Below are 17,673 nucleotides of genomic sequence, written 5' to 3' on the forward strand. Positions count from 1 at the left end.
AATGACTAATGATGTTGAACATTTTCTCATGTATTTATTTGCCATTTGTATTTGTTTATCTGAGAAGTGTGTATTCATCTCAGCTGCCCACTTTTAGATTGGGTCTTTGAATTTGGGGGCCTGATGTTTTGTAATTCTTGAGGTCCAGAATAGCAAAAGCAATCTTGGGCAACAAGGACAAGTCAGGTGGAATTACAATCCATGACCTGAAATTATACTACAAAGCTATTGTTTTTTTGTTTGTTTGTTTTTTGTTTTTTTTTTTTAGTTTTTTTCTCCGGTACCAGGAACTGAACTCACGACCTTGTGCTTGCCAGGCAGGCGCTTTGCCGCTGAGCTAAATCCCCAGCCCCACCTACAAAGCTATTGTAATAAAATCAACATGGTACTGGCTCAAAAACAGAGCAGAAGATCAATGGAACAGACTGGAAGACACAGACACAACCACAAACACACTCAGCCACCTATTCTTTGATAAAGGGGCCAAACAAACTTGCTGGAAGAATGACAGCCTCTTTAATAAATGGTGCTGGAAAATTTGGCTTGCTACCTGCCAAAGACTGAAAATAGAACCAAGTCTATCACCATGCACCAAACTAAAGTCAAAATGGATCACAGATCTAAATATTAAAACAGAAACATTAAATCTATTGGAAGAGAAAGTAGGTAAAAACCTTGAAGACATAGGGGTAGGCAAAGACTTCATGAACAAAAACCAAACTGCCCAGGAAACACTTCAAAGAATCAACAACTGGGATTTCATCCTACTGAACAGCTTCTGCACACCTAAAAAAAATCACCAGCAGAGTAAAAAGAAAACCCACAAATTGGGAAAAAAAATTAACTGTCCCTCAGGCAAAGGTCTTCTATCTAGAGCATTTAGTGCCTTTAAAGTGCTTGATTTAGAAGCTTTTCTCCCCACTCTGGATATCTGAGGAAGTCCTATATCATGTTATTCCTGAGTACACTGAGCACTGTTCTCCTTTCTTTAACAGTTGCTCAGATAGTTTAACCTTATTTTATTTTCCTAAAACAAAACAAAACAACTCATACTTTAAACAGTCATTCCGTCTGCCCTGCAGAGTTGAAAGATATGCATGCAGGTACACACACACACACACACACACACACACACACACACATCCACCCCTCTTGCCTTTCTTCTCTGTTGCCTCTCCAGCTGAAAGATCTATCAACAGATGTGGAAGTGCACACAGAACTGTACTTTTTTTCAGCACATGTGTCAGTGGTCAAACCGCATTACAACAGAGATATGTAAATTCCTCATCTTTTGCCCTGACTACTATTACCACATTTCCTTTCCATGTCACAGCTTTCTTTCTTTTTTTCTTTTTGAAATTACAATATTTGCATTCTCCAGCTGGTTCTGAAACCTGTTTGGATAATATGTCCTGGCAAAGAAAAGAATGCATCCTTTGTTCTATAGCTTCACAAACAAAATAGCTTTCAGCTGGTTGAAAATAGTTGAATCAGTAGGGAGTTGTGGTGCAGGGCAGAGGGTGGAATTTATGGAGTTCAAAGCCAGTACTCTTTTTTTTAAAAATTAAGTCTATTGGTACATTTTAGTACACATAATGATCACATTCATCATAGGGAATTTGTACCTGTGCATGATATAACTTAATTCCTCCTTTTTCCCTCTCCCCTCATTCACCTTTATCCCCTCCCCATCCACAAAAGTTTTGTTTCCATTTTTCCTTCTTTTCTCAACATTTTCTTTTCCCTTCCTTCCTTTCCTTCTTCCTCCTCCCTAGTTCCCTTTCTTATTTGAACATTTTTTTCCTGTTTCACAATAACTATTATATACTTTCGTCCTTACGTACACTTTTAGTTGCTCACACCAGAGAAACAATGTGGTGTTTACACATGTGAGTTTGATTTATTTCACTTAAGAGTATAGTCTCAAGGTGCATCCATGTACCTAGAAATATCTCAAGCTTATTTATGGCAGAGTAGTACTCCATTTTATTAAAATAAAACACATCTTCTTTATCCATTCATCGCTTGATGGGCATATGGGCTGTGTTCAAGATTTAGCTATTACAAACTGTGCTTCTATAAACATGGGTGTGCATATATTGCTATACTATGATGTTTTTAATTCTTTCAAGAAGATACAAGAAGGGGAATAGCTGGGTTGAATGGAACCTCTAGTCCTAGTTTTCTAAGCAATCTTCGCCCTGCTTTCCACAGTGGTTGCACCAGTCTGCACTCCCATCAATAGCGGAGAAGTGTTCCTTTCCCCACAGCCCCTCCAGCATTTGTTATTGGTTGATTTCTTGATAACAGCCATTCTTTCTGTGGTGAGATGGAATCTCAGCATTATTTTAATTTGCATTTCTCAAATGACCAATGATATGGAACATTTTTTCATATATTTATTTGTGGCTTCTACTTCTTCATATGAGAAGTGTATTTATTTCAGATGTCCATTTTTGGATTGGGTCTTTAAATTTGGAGAAGTCTGAATTTCTTGAGCTCTGTATATATTTTACATAGTAGTTCTTTGTCTGAGAAATAGCTGGCAAAATTTTCTTCCCACGCTATGGATTGTCTTTTTACTCTGTTGGTGGTTTTTCTTCCTGTGCAAAAGCTTTTTAATAAGATGAGGTCCCAGTTGTCGATTCTTTGTGATAATTTCTGTGCAATTAGGATTTTGTTCCTGAAGTCTATACCTGTACCAGTGTCTTCAAGAGTTCTACCTATTCTCTCTTCCAGCAGAGTTAGTGTTTCTCTTTTAGTACTTAGATCTTTGATCCATTTTGATTTTAGTTTAGTGCATGGTAATATATAGGGGTCTAGTTTTAATGTTTGGAATGTGGAAAGCCAGTTTTTAGCATTGTTTTTCAAAGAGGCTTTCTTCCAGTGAAGGTTTTGGCACCTTTGTGAAAGGTAAGGTGGCTAAGTATGTCTAGAGTTGTTTTTGCATCTTCTATTCTGTGCCACTGATCCCCAAGTCTGTGTTTTCTTTGTTTTTGTTTTTGTTTTTTTTTTTTCTTGCCAGTATCATGCTGTTTTTAATCACAGTAGCTTTTTAGTATTATTTAAAGTCAGGGATTTGAGGCCCCCTGCCTTGCCTTTGTTGCCCAGAATTGCCTTTAGTATTTTAGGTCTCTTCTGGTTCCAAACAAATTTTAGGATTGTTTTCTCTAGATCTAAGAGGTATGCTAAAGATATTTTGATTGGGGTGCATTAAATCTGTAACAATTTTGAAAGTATGGCCGTCTGCATATATATTGGTTCTTCTATATTGGCTCCTCCTTCCCAGGAACAAGGGATATCTTTTCATTTTCTGATATCCTCTTCAATCTCCTTCTTCAGAATACAGTAGTTTTCAATGTAGAGGTCTTTTACTTCCTTCATTAGATTGGTTCCTAAGTATTTCTCTTTTTCTTTTTTGGATGCTATTGTGAAAAATATTATTTCCCTAATTTCTCTCTCAGTGAGTTTGTTACCCATGTACAGTAAGGCTACTGACTTTTGAATGTTGACTTTGTATCCAGCTACACTACTGAATTTGGCTATTATTAAGTCTAGAAGTGGAGTTTTTGAGGCCTTCTATATAGAGTATCACGTCATCCACAGATTATCAAATTTATTATTCTTGCATTATTTATTTTAAATTTATGATGCTATCACCTGGATGACTCCTATCTGCCTAATGATATTTGAATATTTTAAATCTCCACTGTTTGAACATAGTTAGAAATATAACCCAGCAGCCCTTCAGCCACTAATATATCCATACCCTGGCTTGAGGCTCTGAAAAGCTGGGCCCCGCCTCTGAGGTTCCAGCTTTCCCAGCATTTCTGCTGAGGCAGAGCTTGAGCCATCCCACACAGAACCTTGTTAGAGGTCTTAGTTAATTTCATAACTGCAATTTCAGGTGTCTTCCTTGTTTAGGACATGACACTTTTTTTTCTTTTATTTTAAAGTTGATGGAAATCCTGGTTATTATTTTAAACATATTTTTAGAGCTTCTTGAATATTACATAATTCAATATGATTATTCAAGAATGTTCTTATTTTGATTATTCATAAGTTCAATTCCTGATATCCCCCCCAAAAAAAGTGGCCTTTGGATTATAAAAGTGCATTTTCATACACTCTGTTGTTCTCTGAGTCACAGGACATCTTGGTATATTGACAGCTATGTCATTTAGTTTCACAAATCTCCCTTTAGGAGTGATGATTATCAAACTCTTTAATTACCCCAAGCTTGGATACCTGAGGTCTAGTGAATATAGTATTTAGACACATTTTATTTCCTCTTTTTCCCCATCTCTTTCTACTTCTCCAACATTGAGATTCTGTTTTGGAAAAAGTTATAATTTCTTGACTCTTGGATCTTAAGATTTTAAGTTCCAAATCTTTTTTTTTTTTTTTTTTTTTTTTTTTTTTTTCTCCGGTACCGGGAACCGAACTCACGACCTTGCGCTTGCCAGGCAGACGCTTTGCCGCTGAGCTAAATCCCCAGCCCCTTAAGTTCCAAATCTTATGTCCTGGGAAATTGGTCTCTGGCATCTTTGAACAATGATAAAGCTATGTGTAGCTTACAGAACAGGCCTACTGAAAATTATTCTTTGAAACATAACATGGCATAATGGGTATTCCTAAGTGTCTTGGGTGGTCACTTTTCTTAGCCAGCTACTTTGCAAGTATGTCTGTAGAAGGGTATGGCTTAGAGGCACAGGGAACATGAAGGCGGGTGAGAAATGCTGCAAACTGTGACATAAATTGAGAGCTTGCTGGGTGGCCGTATGAGAGAACACTCATGCCAAGGCAGGCTAGACAGCACACTGGGAGCAGCAGCTAGTTTGTGAATAGAATGTGACCTTCAAATTGATTGTCCAGTTTTCTTTCTATGATGTACCTCTGGATGCACTCAAAGCACATTGGCTTCAGAATATATATTTTAGAGACTCGAAAACAATCTGTAGGCATGTAGACATATTTTACTCTATCAAATTCCTTCACAAAGTTATAGTGACTATCATTAGGCTTAAATTAATTCCTAATGGACATCATAGCCTTAACAGAAAGGAATTTCTTAATTTAAAAAGAATATCTGATGTAAGAAAGGATTGTAATTAACAATGAATGTTATGATCAACACCTATATTCATGTATTATTTTTTTAAGTCTCCAAAATGCCAATGATTTGGGGAAGGTTCAAGCCCCATTATGTGTCACTGAACAACAAGGGTGCACCCTGAAAAATGCAGTGTTAGGGAATTCCGTCATTATGCGAACATACACAAACCAGCTGGCTTTAGCCAGCTCCACACTGAGGCTGTGTGATACATCTTATTGCTCCTAGGCTACGCAGTCGTATTCACATGTTACTCCCTTCTGCCTGCAGTTGTGCCCCGGTGGTGTTTTTCTGTCTGAACATAGGAAAGATACGGTAAATACACAGTATTAAAGGTAAAACCAGTGATGCACCTGTATAGGGTACTTACCATGAATGGTGCGAGGTGTCCAACCTTTCAGTTTGCCTGGGCCACACTGAGTGAAGAGAAAGGGTTTTGTTCACTTACAGCAAACACTTGGCCGCATAGGCAGGCACACACTTGGAGGCTGAAATACTGTTGTCAGTAGTAGCTGTGTTATACTTGCCAAGTCACACAAGTGCGTGTGACATCTGATATACTTGGGTTTCCATTTAACTGACTGGTGGCCTCAGCAGCCAGCATTAGCTCTGTCCTGAGCCATCATAAACACCATTTCATTGTTGCCCACACAATCAACATTTGCACACCACACAATTGAGTCATGAAAAATATCCATATAAATCGCACAGGAAGTCCAGGTATCATGATACATGCCTATAATCCTAGCACTCTGTGAGGCTGAGGCAGAAGGACTGCAAATTTAAACCTAGCCTGGGTAACTGAATGACTTAAGGAGACCTGTCTCAAAACAAAAAAAATTAAAAAGGGCTAGAATGTAGCTCAGTATGAAGGCCTATAATTCAGTCCTCAGTTACTTCTTCACCACAAAAAAATCCACCAAAGTAAAATCGTACAATTTTGTGGAGTTGCATAACTAGCTATCTAGGGCTACATGTGGCTTACAGGCTATAGGTTGGACATGCCTGAACAAGCCTTGGAGAAAACTTCCATCTCAAAAGTACACATACGTACTGCACATATATATCTGTTCTGACAGAGCTAATTTGTCCTGGAACTTGTTAGAATTTGGAATTTGTAGGTACTAGTAGAAAAATGGTATGTTATAAAGAGTACTAGCTGGAGTTTCTGTTGCAGTTCTGTTACTACATATCTGTTTGTGCTGAAGAAGATTACTTAAATCTCTCTAAACCTATGTTCTCCCTGGGAAAATGGAGATGGTAACATTGCTCATATCGGGTTGTGAGGGTTTAGTAAGGTCATGTAAACGCTGACATGTATTAACTTTTATTTCCTTTCTCATCTGGTTGTTTCTCTTCTTTTACATTTTCTTTCATTAAAGGTTTAAAAGAAGAATCATGGGAGGAAATAGAACTGCACATTCATTGAGACTGAGGTTTTAAAATTCTTTTCTATTACAAGAAAAAAAGAAAAGATGGATCCTAGTGTTGTCACTTACCCATCTTCCTCTTCCTGGTTATCATTTCTTCAGTAGAAAAGAATGTGCTCGATGTGGTTTTGAAGCAGTGAATAAACTGGTGCTGCTGATCGTTGATGTAGAGGACTGGCTCTAGTTTATGGACAGCGTTCTGAGGAATTTTGACTTTATGTTGTGTATAGTTTCGTTTAAGCCCAACAGCAGGTGGGAGACTGAGATAAAAAGCTGTTAGCCTAGAAGACTTGTCAGCTCCTCCTCCTCCCTGGGTGCAGGCTAGGGCAGAATAAAGTATGGGAAGGGACGGAGGATATTTGAAGTAGGCTGGGTAGTGGAGCTGTGGATATAGTCTCCAGTGAAGCAGAAATGGAAATGGAATTTCCTGGCTTGGCTTCTGTCTAAACATGTGACCGGGACACTGAGGTAAAAGGAGAATTGTAACTTGAAAAGCATGGAATACGTGTAATTTATTTGAATCTCTCTCAGCAGTCTCTATCAGGCGTGGGAATGCAGGATCAAAAGTGACCGAGAAGATTCGTGATAGGCGCTATAGTACAGCAGAAATGAGAGCTTCTAGGTGACAGAAAGGCCTTCTAGAAGTGTCTGACTCCCAGGTCCACGGCAGATGGGCAGGCAGATGATGCCAGGGAAATAGGAAAAAGCAGGATGAGCAGGCCCCGATGTGACTGCTAGGTTGTTACAGCGTATGCAAGGCCAGATGAGGGAGAAATAAACACTCATGGGTAACGAGGAGAAAGTGACGGAAGGACTTGGCAGAGGAAAAAAAATGAGGGTCATCACGTTTGTTTCTGTGGCTGAAGTACAGGTCAGAAAAATGTGACCAAGCGAAGGGACAGTGAAGTCTATGTCACATGGACCCATGTCACTGGCGTGACTATTGAGGATAATGAAGAAGATGGAGGTGGGAGGGGAAACTGAGTCCTAAAGTCCCCGGGGGTTTAAGTGTGTGTGAGGAGACATAAAAGATAATGGTGGTCAAGTTCCTCTCTCTTTGTTTCGTCTTTCTTCCCAAATAAAGGGTGTGCCAATGCTCATGCTCCAGCATGAGCCTTGCAGGACTTTGTACAAAATGGAAATGTGGTACAGAGGGCCAGGTCTTATCCTCGGAGAGGTGACTTTTTATTAGGATTTCTATGAATTGCTTCTTAGATGGTTCAGGTCCTCCAAGGCCCAAGAGTGTCAAATCCAGGCTTTTAATTATTTTGCACTCTCAGTGGAATTTATTTCTTCAAGAATAAAATGCCATGCAAATAGGAAAATTATTAAAAATCATTTGATGGAAAGTATCACCTGCACTAATAGAAACTAAACCCATAGTTCATTGTATTGTGTTGGATTAACAGCCCAGCAGCAATTCATTTTTCAGGGTTTTCATGTGTGTGTGCTTTTATGACTTATATAAATCAAGTGTAGTATAAATGGTCATTTGTCTTTCTTAAAAAATGTGGAATGATTTGGCGAGTTACAATTTAACTTTCTTGTCTTATTTTGTCACATATTTTATGGACATTGATCTTAACCTGTTTTCTTCCTTGAAATTTCATATGAAGCGTGTATAGGAAATTTTACCAGATCAGGTTGGAAGGAATTTTTATTAATATGTATCTGTGGTTTGCCGCTCTGGATATTTAAGTGATGTGGGGACCTCTGGTGGCTTAGCTTGTTTTTCCACTTGAAAGAAAAACTGAATCTCAGCAGAGAGCTACACATTGGATTCTAATTGGAAAGGACCTTAGAGATCACCTAGGAGGGTTTATCATTAGACAGGAGAAGGACCTCAGCCCTGTAAAGGTTAGATATCTTTTTTAAGATCTCAGCAAAACCAACTGACTACTTTTTCTGTACCTTGCCACTGTTCCCTTGGAGAATAAGTTAGTAAATAAATGTGTGTTATTCTATAAGTCCTAAATACTCAATGGTGAAAATGCCTCTTGTATCCCAGCCATCCTCTGCATCCTCACTCCCCCTATTCCAGGTCTCAAAGTTTCTGAGGAGACCACTGAAGCAGCCTCCAGGTGTTTTGCTCTGAACCTCTCCCCTTTTGGTGTGTTCACTCCCTACCACTCAAGAAATTGTGCAAAAACTAGGTCCTGGGCTTGTCACTCTGTTACTTAAACTTCCTGTCTGAGTCACCAGTGCCATAGGCTTCTTAACATGATCAACAAGATTTCAAAACAAGTCCATTTGAAAGAAAAGTGGTATTTCTTATACAAATCTTTCTTTTTTCTTTCAAAGCATTGCTCTGCCATTTATGTGTGTAGATGACCTTGGCTATATTGTTTAAACTCTTCAGATCCTATTCTTCTCCTGTGAGGTGGGAATGGTAGAACTTGCCTCAGGGAATTACTGCTAGACCCAATTGTATAAAGACTATAATATAAAGTACCCAGCACATAGTAGGTGTTTGATGGATGGTATTTCTTTTTGGTTGCTTAGCTCATTGCATCATAAATTTCCACTGCATTACATGGAAAGCTTCTGGAGAACAGGACTTTACTACCATATTTCATAAATTAGTGCAATGTCTAGCATGGGACAGGTGCTTAAGCATTATTTGCTGAGTGGAGTTGAGCTATGATATCTTAAGCAAGTAGTTTATTCATTGTAAACTCCTAATTCTTTATGATAAAAAGAAGAATATTTAAATGAAATAATGCACACTTAGCGTGTTACCTGTTTATAGTTACCCTGGCATCTTGGTTCACAAATTTAATTCTTTCCATGATTCTGATTGCAAACCAAATTGGTCATGAATTGAATCAGATTCCCCTATTAGGTCAGCGTTGACCCTAACCATTGAATTTGATTTGGTTTGTGACCAATTCAGTTTATGACCAGAATCATGGAGAGAATTAAGTTTGTGAACCGAGGTGCCACTTAGAGTTCAATACATGGTAACTGATGGTAAAAATCATGCTTATCCTTAAAAACTGATGATAAAGTATTGGCTGTGGCAGGGCGCCCTCTACAGAATTCATTCTTCTGTGTATACCCTTTCCCCAGGCACCACTTGCAGCTTTGGCTGCATTTTCCTGCCCCTGGCACAATTAATCATTACCTATCCTTGGCTGTCCATACTCCAAAAAGATGGTTATTGGGGAAAATCAGGTCTGAAAAACCTTGGGCTGAACCCGGACCATGTGACTTATATGACACTGGACAAGTTAATGAAGCTTTTCGGTCCCGTCAGTAGTTGAGGCCATAAGAGTAATGATATTTAGCATAAGATTGTTGATGTGTTGATCTGACGTACTAAAACGTGGATTTTATTTTGAGCAGGGGTGGATTTTATTTTGAGTAGGGGTAATTAATCTTGACTGGAATATTATAGGTGCCCCCAAAATATGTAATGACTTGCAAATAGCAGCAAAAGCTTGTCAATGTTAGAAAACCATGACTCCAAACAAGGAGAATACATGTGAGGCACCATAGAAGAGTGGGTGGAGGAAAAGTAAAATTAAAAATGGTAAAACAAAATGTGGTGTTAAGCAAGAAAGTAGAAAGCCAATACTAAAAATTTTTCAAGTGGAAAAAATAATAAAACCAAGTTCAAATAATAAAAATATGATTGCTATTGGAACAAGTAGAGAAGATAGAACTATAAAAATAAAAATAAACAAGAAAAGAAAATAGAACATTTCACATAAAGGAGTAGGAGTTGAAAAACTGCAGCTCTGAGAGTATATTAATAGCCAGAGATTTATAACTTCCGGAATTCCAGACATTGGCTCATTTTGCCCTCAGGACAACCAGGGAAGTGGGTGATCAGAGCCCTCATGGTAGAGTTGAAGGGACAGTTTAGCAAAGTTAGTATGCAGGCAGACCCAAGGCTTGGATGTGAACCTCCTCAGTCCAAGCATCATTAAATTATGTTCTAGAAAGGTAGAGGATTAAATATGTTGATAGTTTATAAATTAATTTATTTAGCATTGAATGACTTAAGACTGAAAATTATTGTGGAGATGTACATTTGTCTTTCAGTTTATGCCTGTTCAGGTACCAAGTGATGAAGAAATAAAGGATCCCATTCTTTTTGCCAGTAGAGTCCGGAATTTAATGGCAGAGTAAGTATCTGTATGAGCTTATGACCAGTAAATACTTTGAAAATTATTAGTAAATGTCACTTAACATAGTTTTAAGGCATTTTTTCCTCCCATGAGGGCCTCACTTCCCAACTCATTTTGACCAGGAATGTGCCCAAAGACAGTCAGTGAAACATTATATAAATATTTCTCCAGCTGCAGCCCCAAATTAATGGAGATACATCTTTTATCAGATAGATGGGGAGGGGGGTAGTGATAATCACAAGAGATCAGGCAGTACCTTCCAGACGTGGAATCTCCCTAGCTGGCTGGTCACTGTCAGAAAATGCCTGTGACAGTTTCAACAGTTCCTTGCTAGGCTGGCCTTCTGTTCTCTCAGCTCCGTCCAGCTGCCTAAGGAAGGGTATTTCACAGGTATGAATGATTATAGCGCTAAAATGGAGAAAGTTTGCAAAGGGAAAAGATGCACAGGAAAGGGAAAAAGTTACACTTATGAAGGAACAGCTATAAATTTAGGACTTAGAAACTGTAAAACATAAGGTACTTTCCTGCACATAAGGTGGTTTTAACTGGTTAGTGCTGTGATTAGATAAATCACCCTGTCTTGTAATGAAAGAATGTGCTACGCCATTACCACCACCCAGATAGCCTCAAGACCCTCCAGATATGCACCCTCTCTCCGGGCATCACCTCTCTTAGCAGGAGGGAGGAGATTTGGAGCTAATAGGCCAGCAGTAATTCTTTTCTGTTATTAAAAATTCAATATAGAAATTCCAAATTTAGCTTCAGAGCTGAATTTGGTCTTGTAGCCAGATTTTTAACATACAACTATATATAATTTGACATATATATAAACACATATATATCTTAATACTTCACAGTAAAATAAATCTTGTTTAAAAATAGAAAGAATATTTAGCCAAAAAAAATTTTTTTGCTGCTAAGTATGCTTGCTTTGTCTAGTGTCTAGGTCAACTACAAAATTTGCTTTTATATTATTCTCTTCTGTTTCTTTCATATGTTTTCATACCAGTTTATGTTCAAAAGAACATAAGAACTAAGATAAGTATCAGGAACTGAGAGAATTTATATCAGATATTTTGGTTTCCCAAAATGTACCTAAAAATAGAGAAAGGATTTGATTAGGCAGCCTTCTGAATTTGGAGAGGTGTTAACGGCCTAACATGAAGAATAGAAAGCAAAAGCAAAAACAAAAAAGACTTGTTTAACTGCACAAACTTGAATGTAGTCCCTTCAAAATTTCTCTTCATGTGTGAAATGGGAATTAAAATTATTACCTTGCTGTTTTCATGGTATTGATTATTAATGAGACTCAAGCAGGAAAGTATATTATGAAAGCATTTCAAAATAGTAAGGAGCAAAGTAGGCGTAAGGTAATGGTGGTACTGCTAAGTGCTACTAATAAATATTCACCGCGTACTTTGGTAGGCCCTTTCCTAGTGTTTTCTAACATTACCCGCATAGCAACTCTGTGAGGTAAGGAAATGCACTCTGGAAGGTAAATAGTCGGCCTAAAATTATACTACATAGTAACCGGGCTGGAACTTGGAGTCACATATCCTGTTACAAAAGCTCAAGCTCTTAACTATTATGCTGTACTGCTCGGTATTATAATTCCTGAAATATTTTTACTTTTTATATTTCATCTGAAATATTCTTATACTAAAATATTTATTATTCAGAAATAGGCCAGAAAACCTATTTTAGATAGGTTTAAGTATTGTTCTGGTTGCATTCATTCAAAATTTAATGTTCCTTACAATGATCTAACAAAGTCAAATACAGTTTAAGATGCAATTTTGTGATTTTCACTGAATATTTGTGAATAAAACTTTAATGAAAGATAATCTTTAGGGCATTATTTCCTATATTGTCCACCTTTTCTTCTTGATACTTTTTTTTGCACTTCTTATTAATATCTATTTTTTCTAAATCTGTTTCGTATCATTTAATCTCTGAAAAGTTGTGAGGTAGACAGCAAGACATATTTTCCTTTGAGAATAGAGGATATTAGATCTAGAAGAAATATTAGCTTAGTGTCAACTTGTTTCTGTATTTTTAGAAGACTGTAGCAAGAAGGTTGACTTTTAGTTATAAAAATGCAAAACAAAAAGAAAGGGTGGTTTGGAAACATTTTTCACTTGAAGCATGTATAAATGCCATTTATCGGTTTAAATAGTACCTTTACAGGCATTCTTATTTTGTCCTTACCATACCGTTGTGAAGTAGAGTTATTATTCTGATGTACAGATGAAAAAATGAAGCTTAGAGTATAATACTGAAGTGTCCGCATCTGGTAAAAGACCTAGTTAGAACTTCAACATAAGTCTTTTGAGTATTTTCCATTAGATAGAAGAAAAGTATTAACTATCAACTATTGTTGTTCTTGTTGAAACACAAAAATTATCACCTACATAGACAGACGCATGCAGACAGGAGGAGTTTCACTTGAGCCATTGTAAGTCTGTGAAGAATTAGAGAAACGTGTCTTTGGCAAGAAAAGCAGTAGTCATTGAACTAAGAAGTAGTAAATTCTCCTTTTTTGGTACTAGGAATCGAACTCAGGACCTTGCACTTACTAGGCAGGCACTTGTGCCACTGAGCTATATCCCCAGCCCAGTAAATTCTTTCCATTGACTATTATTTGCTGATTGACTCAAGCCTACTGAAAAATCGTTACTTTTTCAAAAACAATTGAATTTCAGTTTTCTTTTTTTAATAATTTCAGAGCACTAGGAATCCCAGTCACAGATCACACCTACGAAGACTGCAGACTGATGATCTCAGCGGGACAGCTGACATTGCCTATGGAAGCGGGGTTGGTGGAATTTACTAAAATTAGCCGGAAATTGAAGTAAGTGTATTTTAAAATTACTGCACTTTCCTAAAAGTTTTCAAAAAGAGTCTGAAATCGTATTATGTTTATTTTCTCTTGCTTTATTATTGCTCAGCTCTAGGACCATGTGATGTTTATCAAGAAAGCCAGGATTCTGGATTTATCTCCCATTTTACCTACATTTTTTCTTTTTTCAAAACTAGTCAACGACATGTGCATCAGTCACAGGGTGAAAACAAGACATAGCTGTAAATGTAGCTCCACAGAGATCGTCTTCCTGTTTGGAAATGGCTCAGGGTAGTGGGTCAGTCTTGTGGCGTTCCTTAAAAAGGGGTAACATATGTACACGACACTGACATGAGGTGGTCAGAATTTCACTTGTGAAAAACTTGTATAATAGCAATTCTGACTGTCACTGACCATTAAATACTTAGCTAGATCAAACTGTTTTCTGATATCTATTTTTTAAGGCAAAACACACCTTTGTGCATTATGACATTTAGATGTATGTTAGGTCACTTGTTCAGTTTTATAAGGCAATGACAGGATGTTGGTGTACGCTATAGTACATTTTCCAGTATTTATCACCCAGATTTTTTTTCTCTGATATGGAGGAAGTGTATCTAGTCTAATGAACCTCCCTATCATAACCTCTTTTGAACGATGAAGTCAGTTTCAACTTGAGAACAAGATTTGCATACAAAATTTATAATTTCTTTTGTAATAACTCAGTAAGTATTGTTGACTTACTAAGTACTGTTTAGGTTGAAATTTATTTTCTCATAATTCATTTATTATTCAACTACACTACTTTTCTTGTTTACTTCTGTTTCCCTCAGATATTTTGGATATTTATCAGCTGTACTGAAATGCTCTTAAAAACTAAATGCTTTACACATGTGTTCCATATGTACTTTTAAGTACCCACTTTATTCTCCTTTTCAAATTTAGCACATATTTTCCCCTCAAACAGTGAAACAATGTTCACAAGATGTTCATATGAATTGGAAAGGACTAATGACTTTTATTTATAATTTTTGGTTTAGATTAGATTGGGATGGTATTCGTAAGCATTTGGATGAATACGCATCTATTGCAAGTTCCTCAAAGGGAGGAAGAATTGGAATTGAAGAATTTGCAGAGTATTTAAAGTTACCTATTTCAGATGTCTTGAGACAACTTTTTGCACTCTTCGACCGGGTAGGTTAAAACTTAATCTTTAACGTTTTACTCTGCCAATCCCTATAGAAGATAAATTAATATGACAGGCATTAAGAAAACTTGCTAGGTTAGTGTTAAAAGAATCAGGGCTGATCTTGTGCTTTAACTGCATGACTTAATTTTCCCCTTAATATGAATAATTGTGTGCATGAATGTGTAACATTTATGACGGTACCTATTTCTCTTTAAAATACCAGGTCAAAAAATAAATATTATGGCCATATAGCCACAGATATTGTATGGAATTGGAAATATTTGTATATCAAAATTTATACATTGATGGTGTGAATGGTTGTGTTCTATTCTGAAGATTTCTGAATTCCCCCTAAATGTATGCAGACCAAATAGACTTTATTTTCAACTAATGTTTTATAGCAATGGTTTTAAGTAAATTTATTGTCACCTGTGAATATGTAAATATGTACCATTAGCTAATTGTATTGTCCACTGAATTTTCAATAGGAAAAATGTGTCAAGATTTCAAGTTCTCCATTTTTTAATTTGTTTTTTAATGTATGAAATCAGTAGTAAACTATACACATTTGATTACAATTCTTGCAAATACGTAAACACGTTACTACCACTACATTCAAGATACAATGGCTATAAAAGTGATGGTGATGATGATGATGATATTGATAATTCCTTTGACGTTACCCATGCAGTCAAGCCCTTCTCCTACCTGTAGTTCTTGACAGTCACTGTTCTATTCTCTATCCCTATAGTTTTGCATTTTCCAGATGCCATATAAATGGAATCATGTACTATTTTAGTCTTTTGATTGTGGCTTCTTTCATTTAGCATAATGCATTTGAGGTTCAGTAATGTACGTATCAATAATTTGTTCCCTTTTATTGGTGAGTGGTATCCCATTATATAGATGTACCATAGTTAATCTATTCCTTAGCTAAGGAACACTAGATTTGTGTCCAGTTGGGGTCAATTACGTATATAGTTGTGAGCTAAGCATTCATGTATAGGTTTTGGTATAATGTAGGTTTTAACTTCACTTTACTTATGTAAATACTTAGGAGTGTGATCTCTGTATTTTACCTGAAGATGATTGTATTTTACATTTGTTCTGAAGGATATTTTTGTGGTATATAGAATTCTGAGTTAACTATTCTTGTAACAATTTGAAAATGTCCTTTTGCCACTAAAGCTCCGAGGTTTTGCACCCCCACTGCTCCCTAACTTTTAACTTTCCTTACCAGTTCTCCTGGTATTTTGTCCAGAGGTGGTTGCTTTTTGTATTTTGTTTAGAAATGTTAGTTGTAATTCGGAGAGAACAGTTACACTGGGCTTGTTCTATTTTGGCTGGTACCAGGAGTCCCAGTTCACTAGAAAATGTCTTTTGCAAAGAAATTATATCGTGATGACAGAGGAAAAGGCTGTTTTCTAGAGAACCCTAATGTTCCAACTGTGCCCTTCTGTGATCACATAGATGAACTATTCTATAACATAATGCTGTTAAGCAAACTTCTTCTATATATAGTGCCAGAGCCTCTCTTCTGGGCTTGCGTACAGCAGACAAATAATTTGTCCTACTGCATAAAATGATAATGTACCAGTGCCACAGTATTATTGTAAAGTATTATGAAGAATTAAAGGGAAATTATTGTATGTAGCCACGAAAGTTGGGAAATTAGAGGTATCTTTTCACCTTTATAACCAGAGGTCTTTCTCTGACGTTTATTTTATTTTATTTTATTTTTTTGGTTTTCCTCCGGTACCGGGAACTGAACTCATGACCTTGTGCTTGCCAGGCAGGCGCTTTTGCCGCTGAGCTAAATCCCCAGCCCCTCTCTGATGTTTATATAGCAACTTTCACTATGACTCTAGAAACTAGGTAGCAAAATTTAAATATATCTCTGTCTTTGAAACTGGTGACAGGAAGGGATAGAAAAAAGTACATGGAATGGAGAAATGGGAAGGGATATGAAACAGAGACAAAGGAGGAAGTTTATAGCATATCTTAGACATCAGGTTTGCAAGAATTTTTAATCAAAGGTAAAAATAGTATGTGCTGAGATGGCACTGTCCTTGGACTGTCAGTCATAGGGGACAGTTACAGAATTGTTAGGACACCAGTTTTCTCTTCTGATGATTGAGGGCAGCTGCCAACAGCATTGTTTCTAAAGCACCTTTAAGGATAGGAAGATTTGGGAGTGGGGAAGAGAGGTGAAGCAAGGGTGAAAAGCAAGTCAATTCGGTTAACAAGATTGACTCACTCTGAACTAGAAGAGAGACAGTTGGCCAGAGGCAGATTGGAGACTGGTCATTTGGGTAATCACATTTCCCCACGGATTGCTTCAGTGGGCTCACATGTCATTTGTAACTGTTGAGTTTTCTTTACTTCTTTGTGTGGTAAAATTTAGCTCTAGATGCAAACCATAAGCTGGTGAGGGGCAGGGCAGATACCTGCAGAGTGGACGTGGGTAGCTCTGAGACAGCAGAGTCTTGTTTGTGCTGGTTTCCTAGGTTGCTCACAAAGGTATTTACTTGCTCCAGTGAGTTGGTGACAGTGCCTATGGGATGAGGACTTCAAGGTAGTGGAAATCTGCATGGCTGAAAATTCTTTGTAAGCTGGAGAATGAGTGGGCATGACAGGCTTAGATCATTCATCTCTGCTGCAAAACTCAACAGTGATATGTGTGTGAGCACTCACACTCCCAGAAATGGCAGGGACTGGGGTGCCATAAGACTAAAGCCTTCTGGTGCCATCAGCTGTTCCATCTACATGGATAGATATTTGGATATTATGTAGAATGAATATCTCATTGTCTCTATGAAGTCTGTCCACATCTTCTATACCTAGTGCCTCTGAGACTCCCTGATGAATGCTAACACTTGCCCAACTTGTAGGAAGGTAAACCCCAAGTGGTACCCCTCTATACATGACGAGCTCTGAGCTTCTCATGAGAAACAGATAGATGGATAGAC

The 17,673-nt window shown here is 37.4% G+C and overlaps 1 protein-coding gene across 1 annotated transcript in view; it reads left to right on the forward strand.

The window, feature by feature from the left end:
- The window catches only part of Lpcat2 (lysophosphatidylcholine acyltransferase 2), a gene marked incomplete at its 3' end in the record, with an annotated part of 67,718 nt that overhangs the window by 25,078 nt on the left and 24,967 nt on the right, over positions 1 to 17,673 (forward strand). The window contains 3 exon segments of the mRNA XM_005388319.2: positions 10,591 to 10,673; positions 13,402 to 13,527; positions 14,556 to 14,709. Of these exon segments, the coding sequence (XP_005388376.1) occupies positions 10,591 to 10,673; positions 13,402 to 13,527; positions 14,556 to 14,709 (363 nt within the window).

The sequence above is a fragment of the Chinchilla lanigera genome, unplaced genomic scaffold (genome assembly GCF_000276665.1).
Source record: "Chinchilla lanigera isolate Chin_1 unplaced genomic scaffold, ChiLan1.0 scaffold00032, whole genome shotgun sequence".
NCBI lineage: Eukaryota > Metazoa > Chordata > Mammalia > Rodentia > Chinchillidae > Chinchilla > Chinchilla lanigera.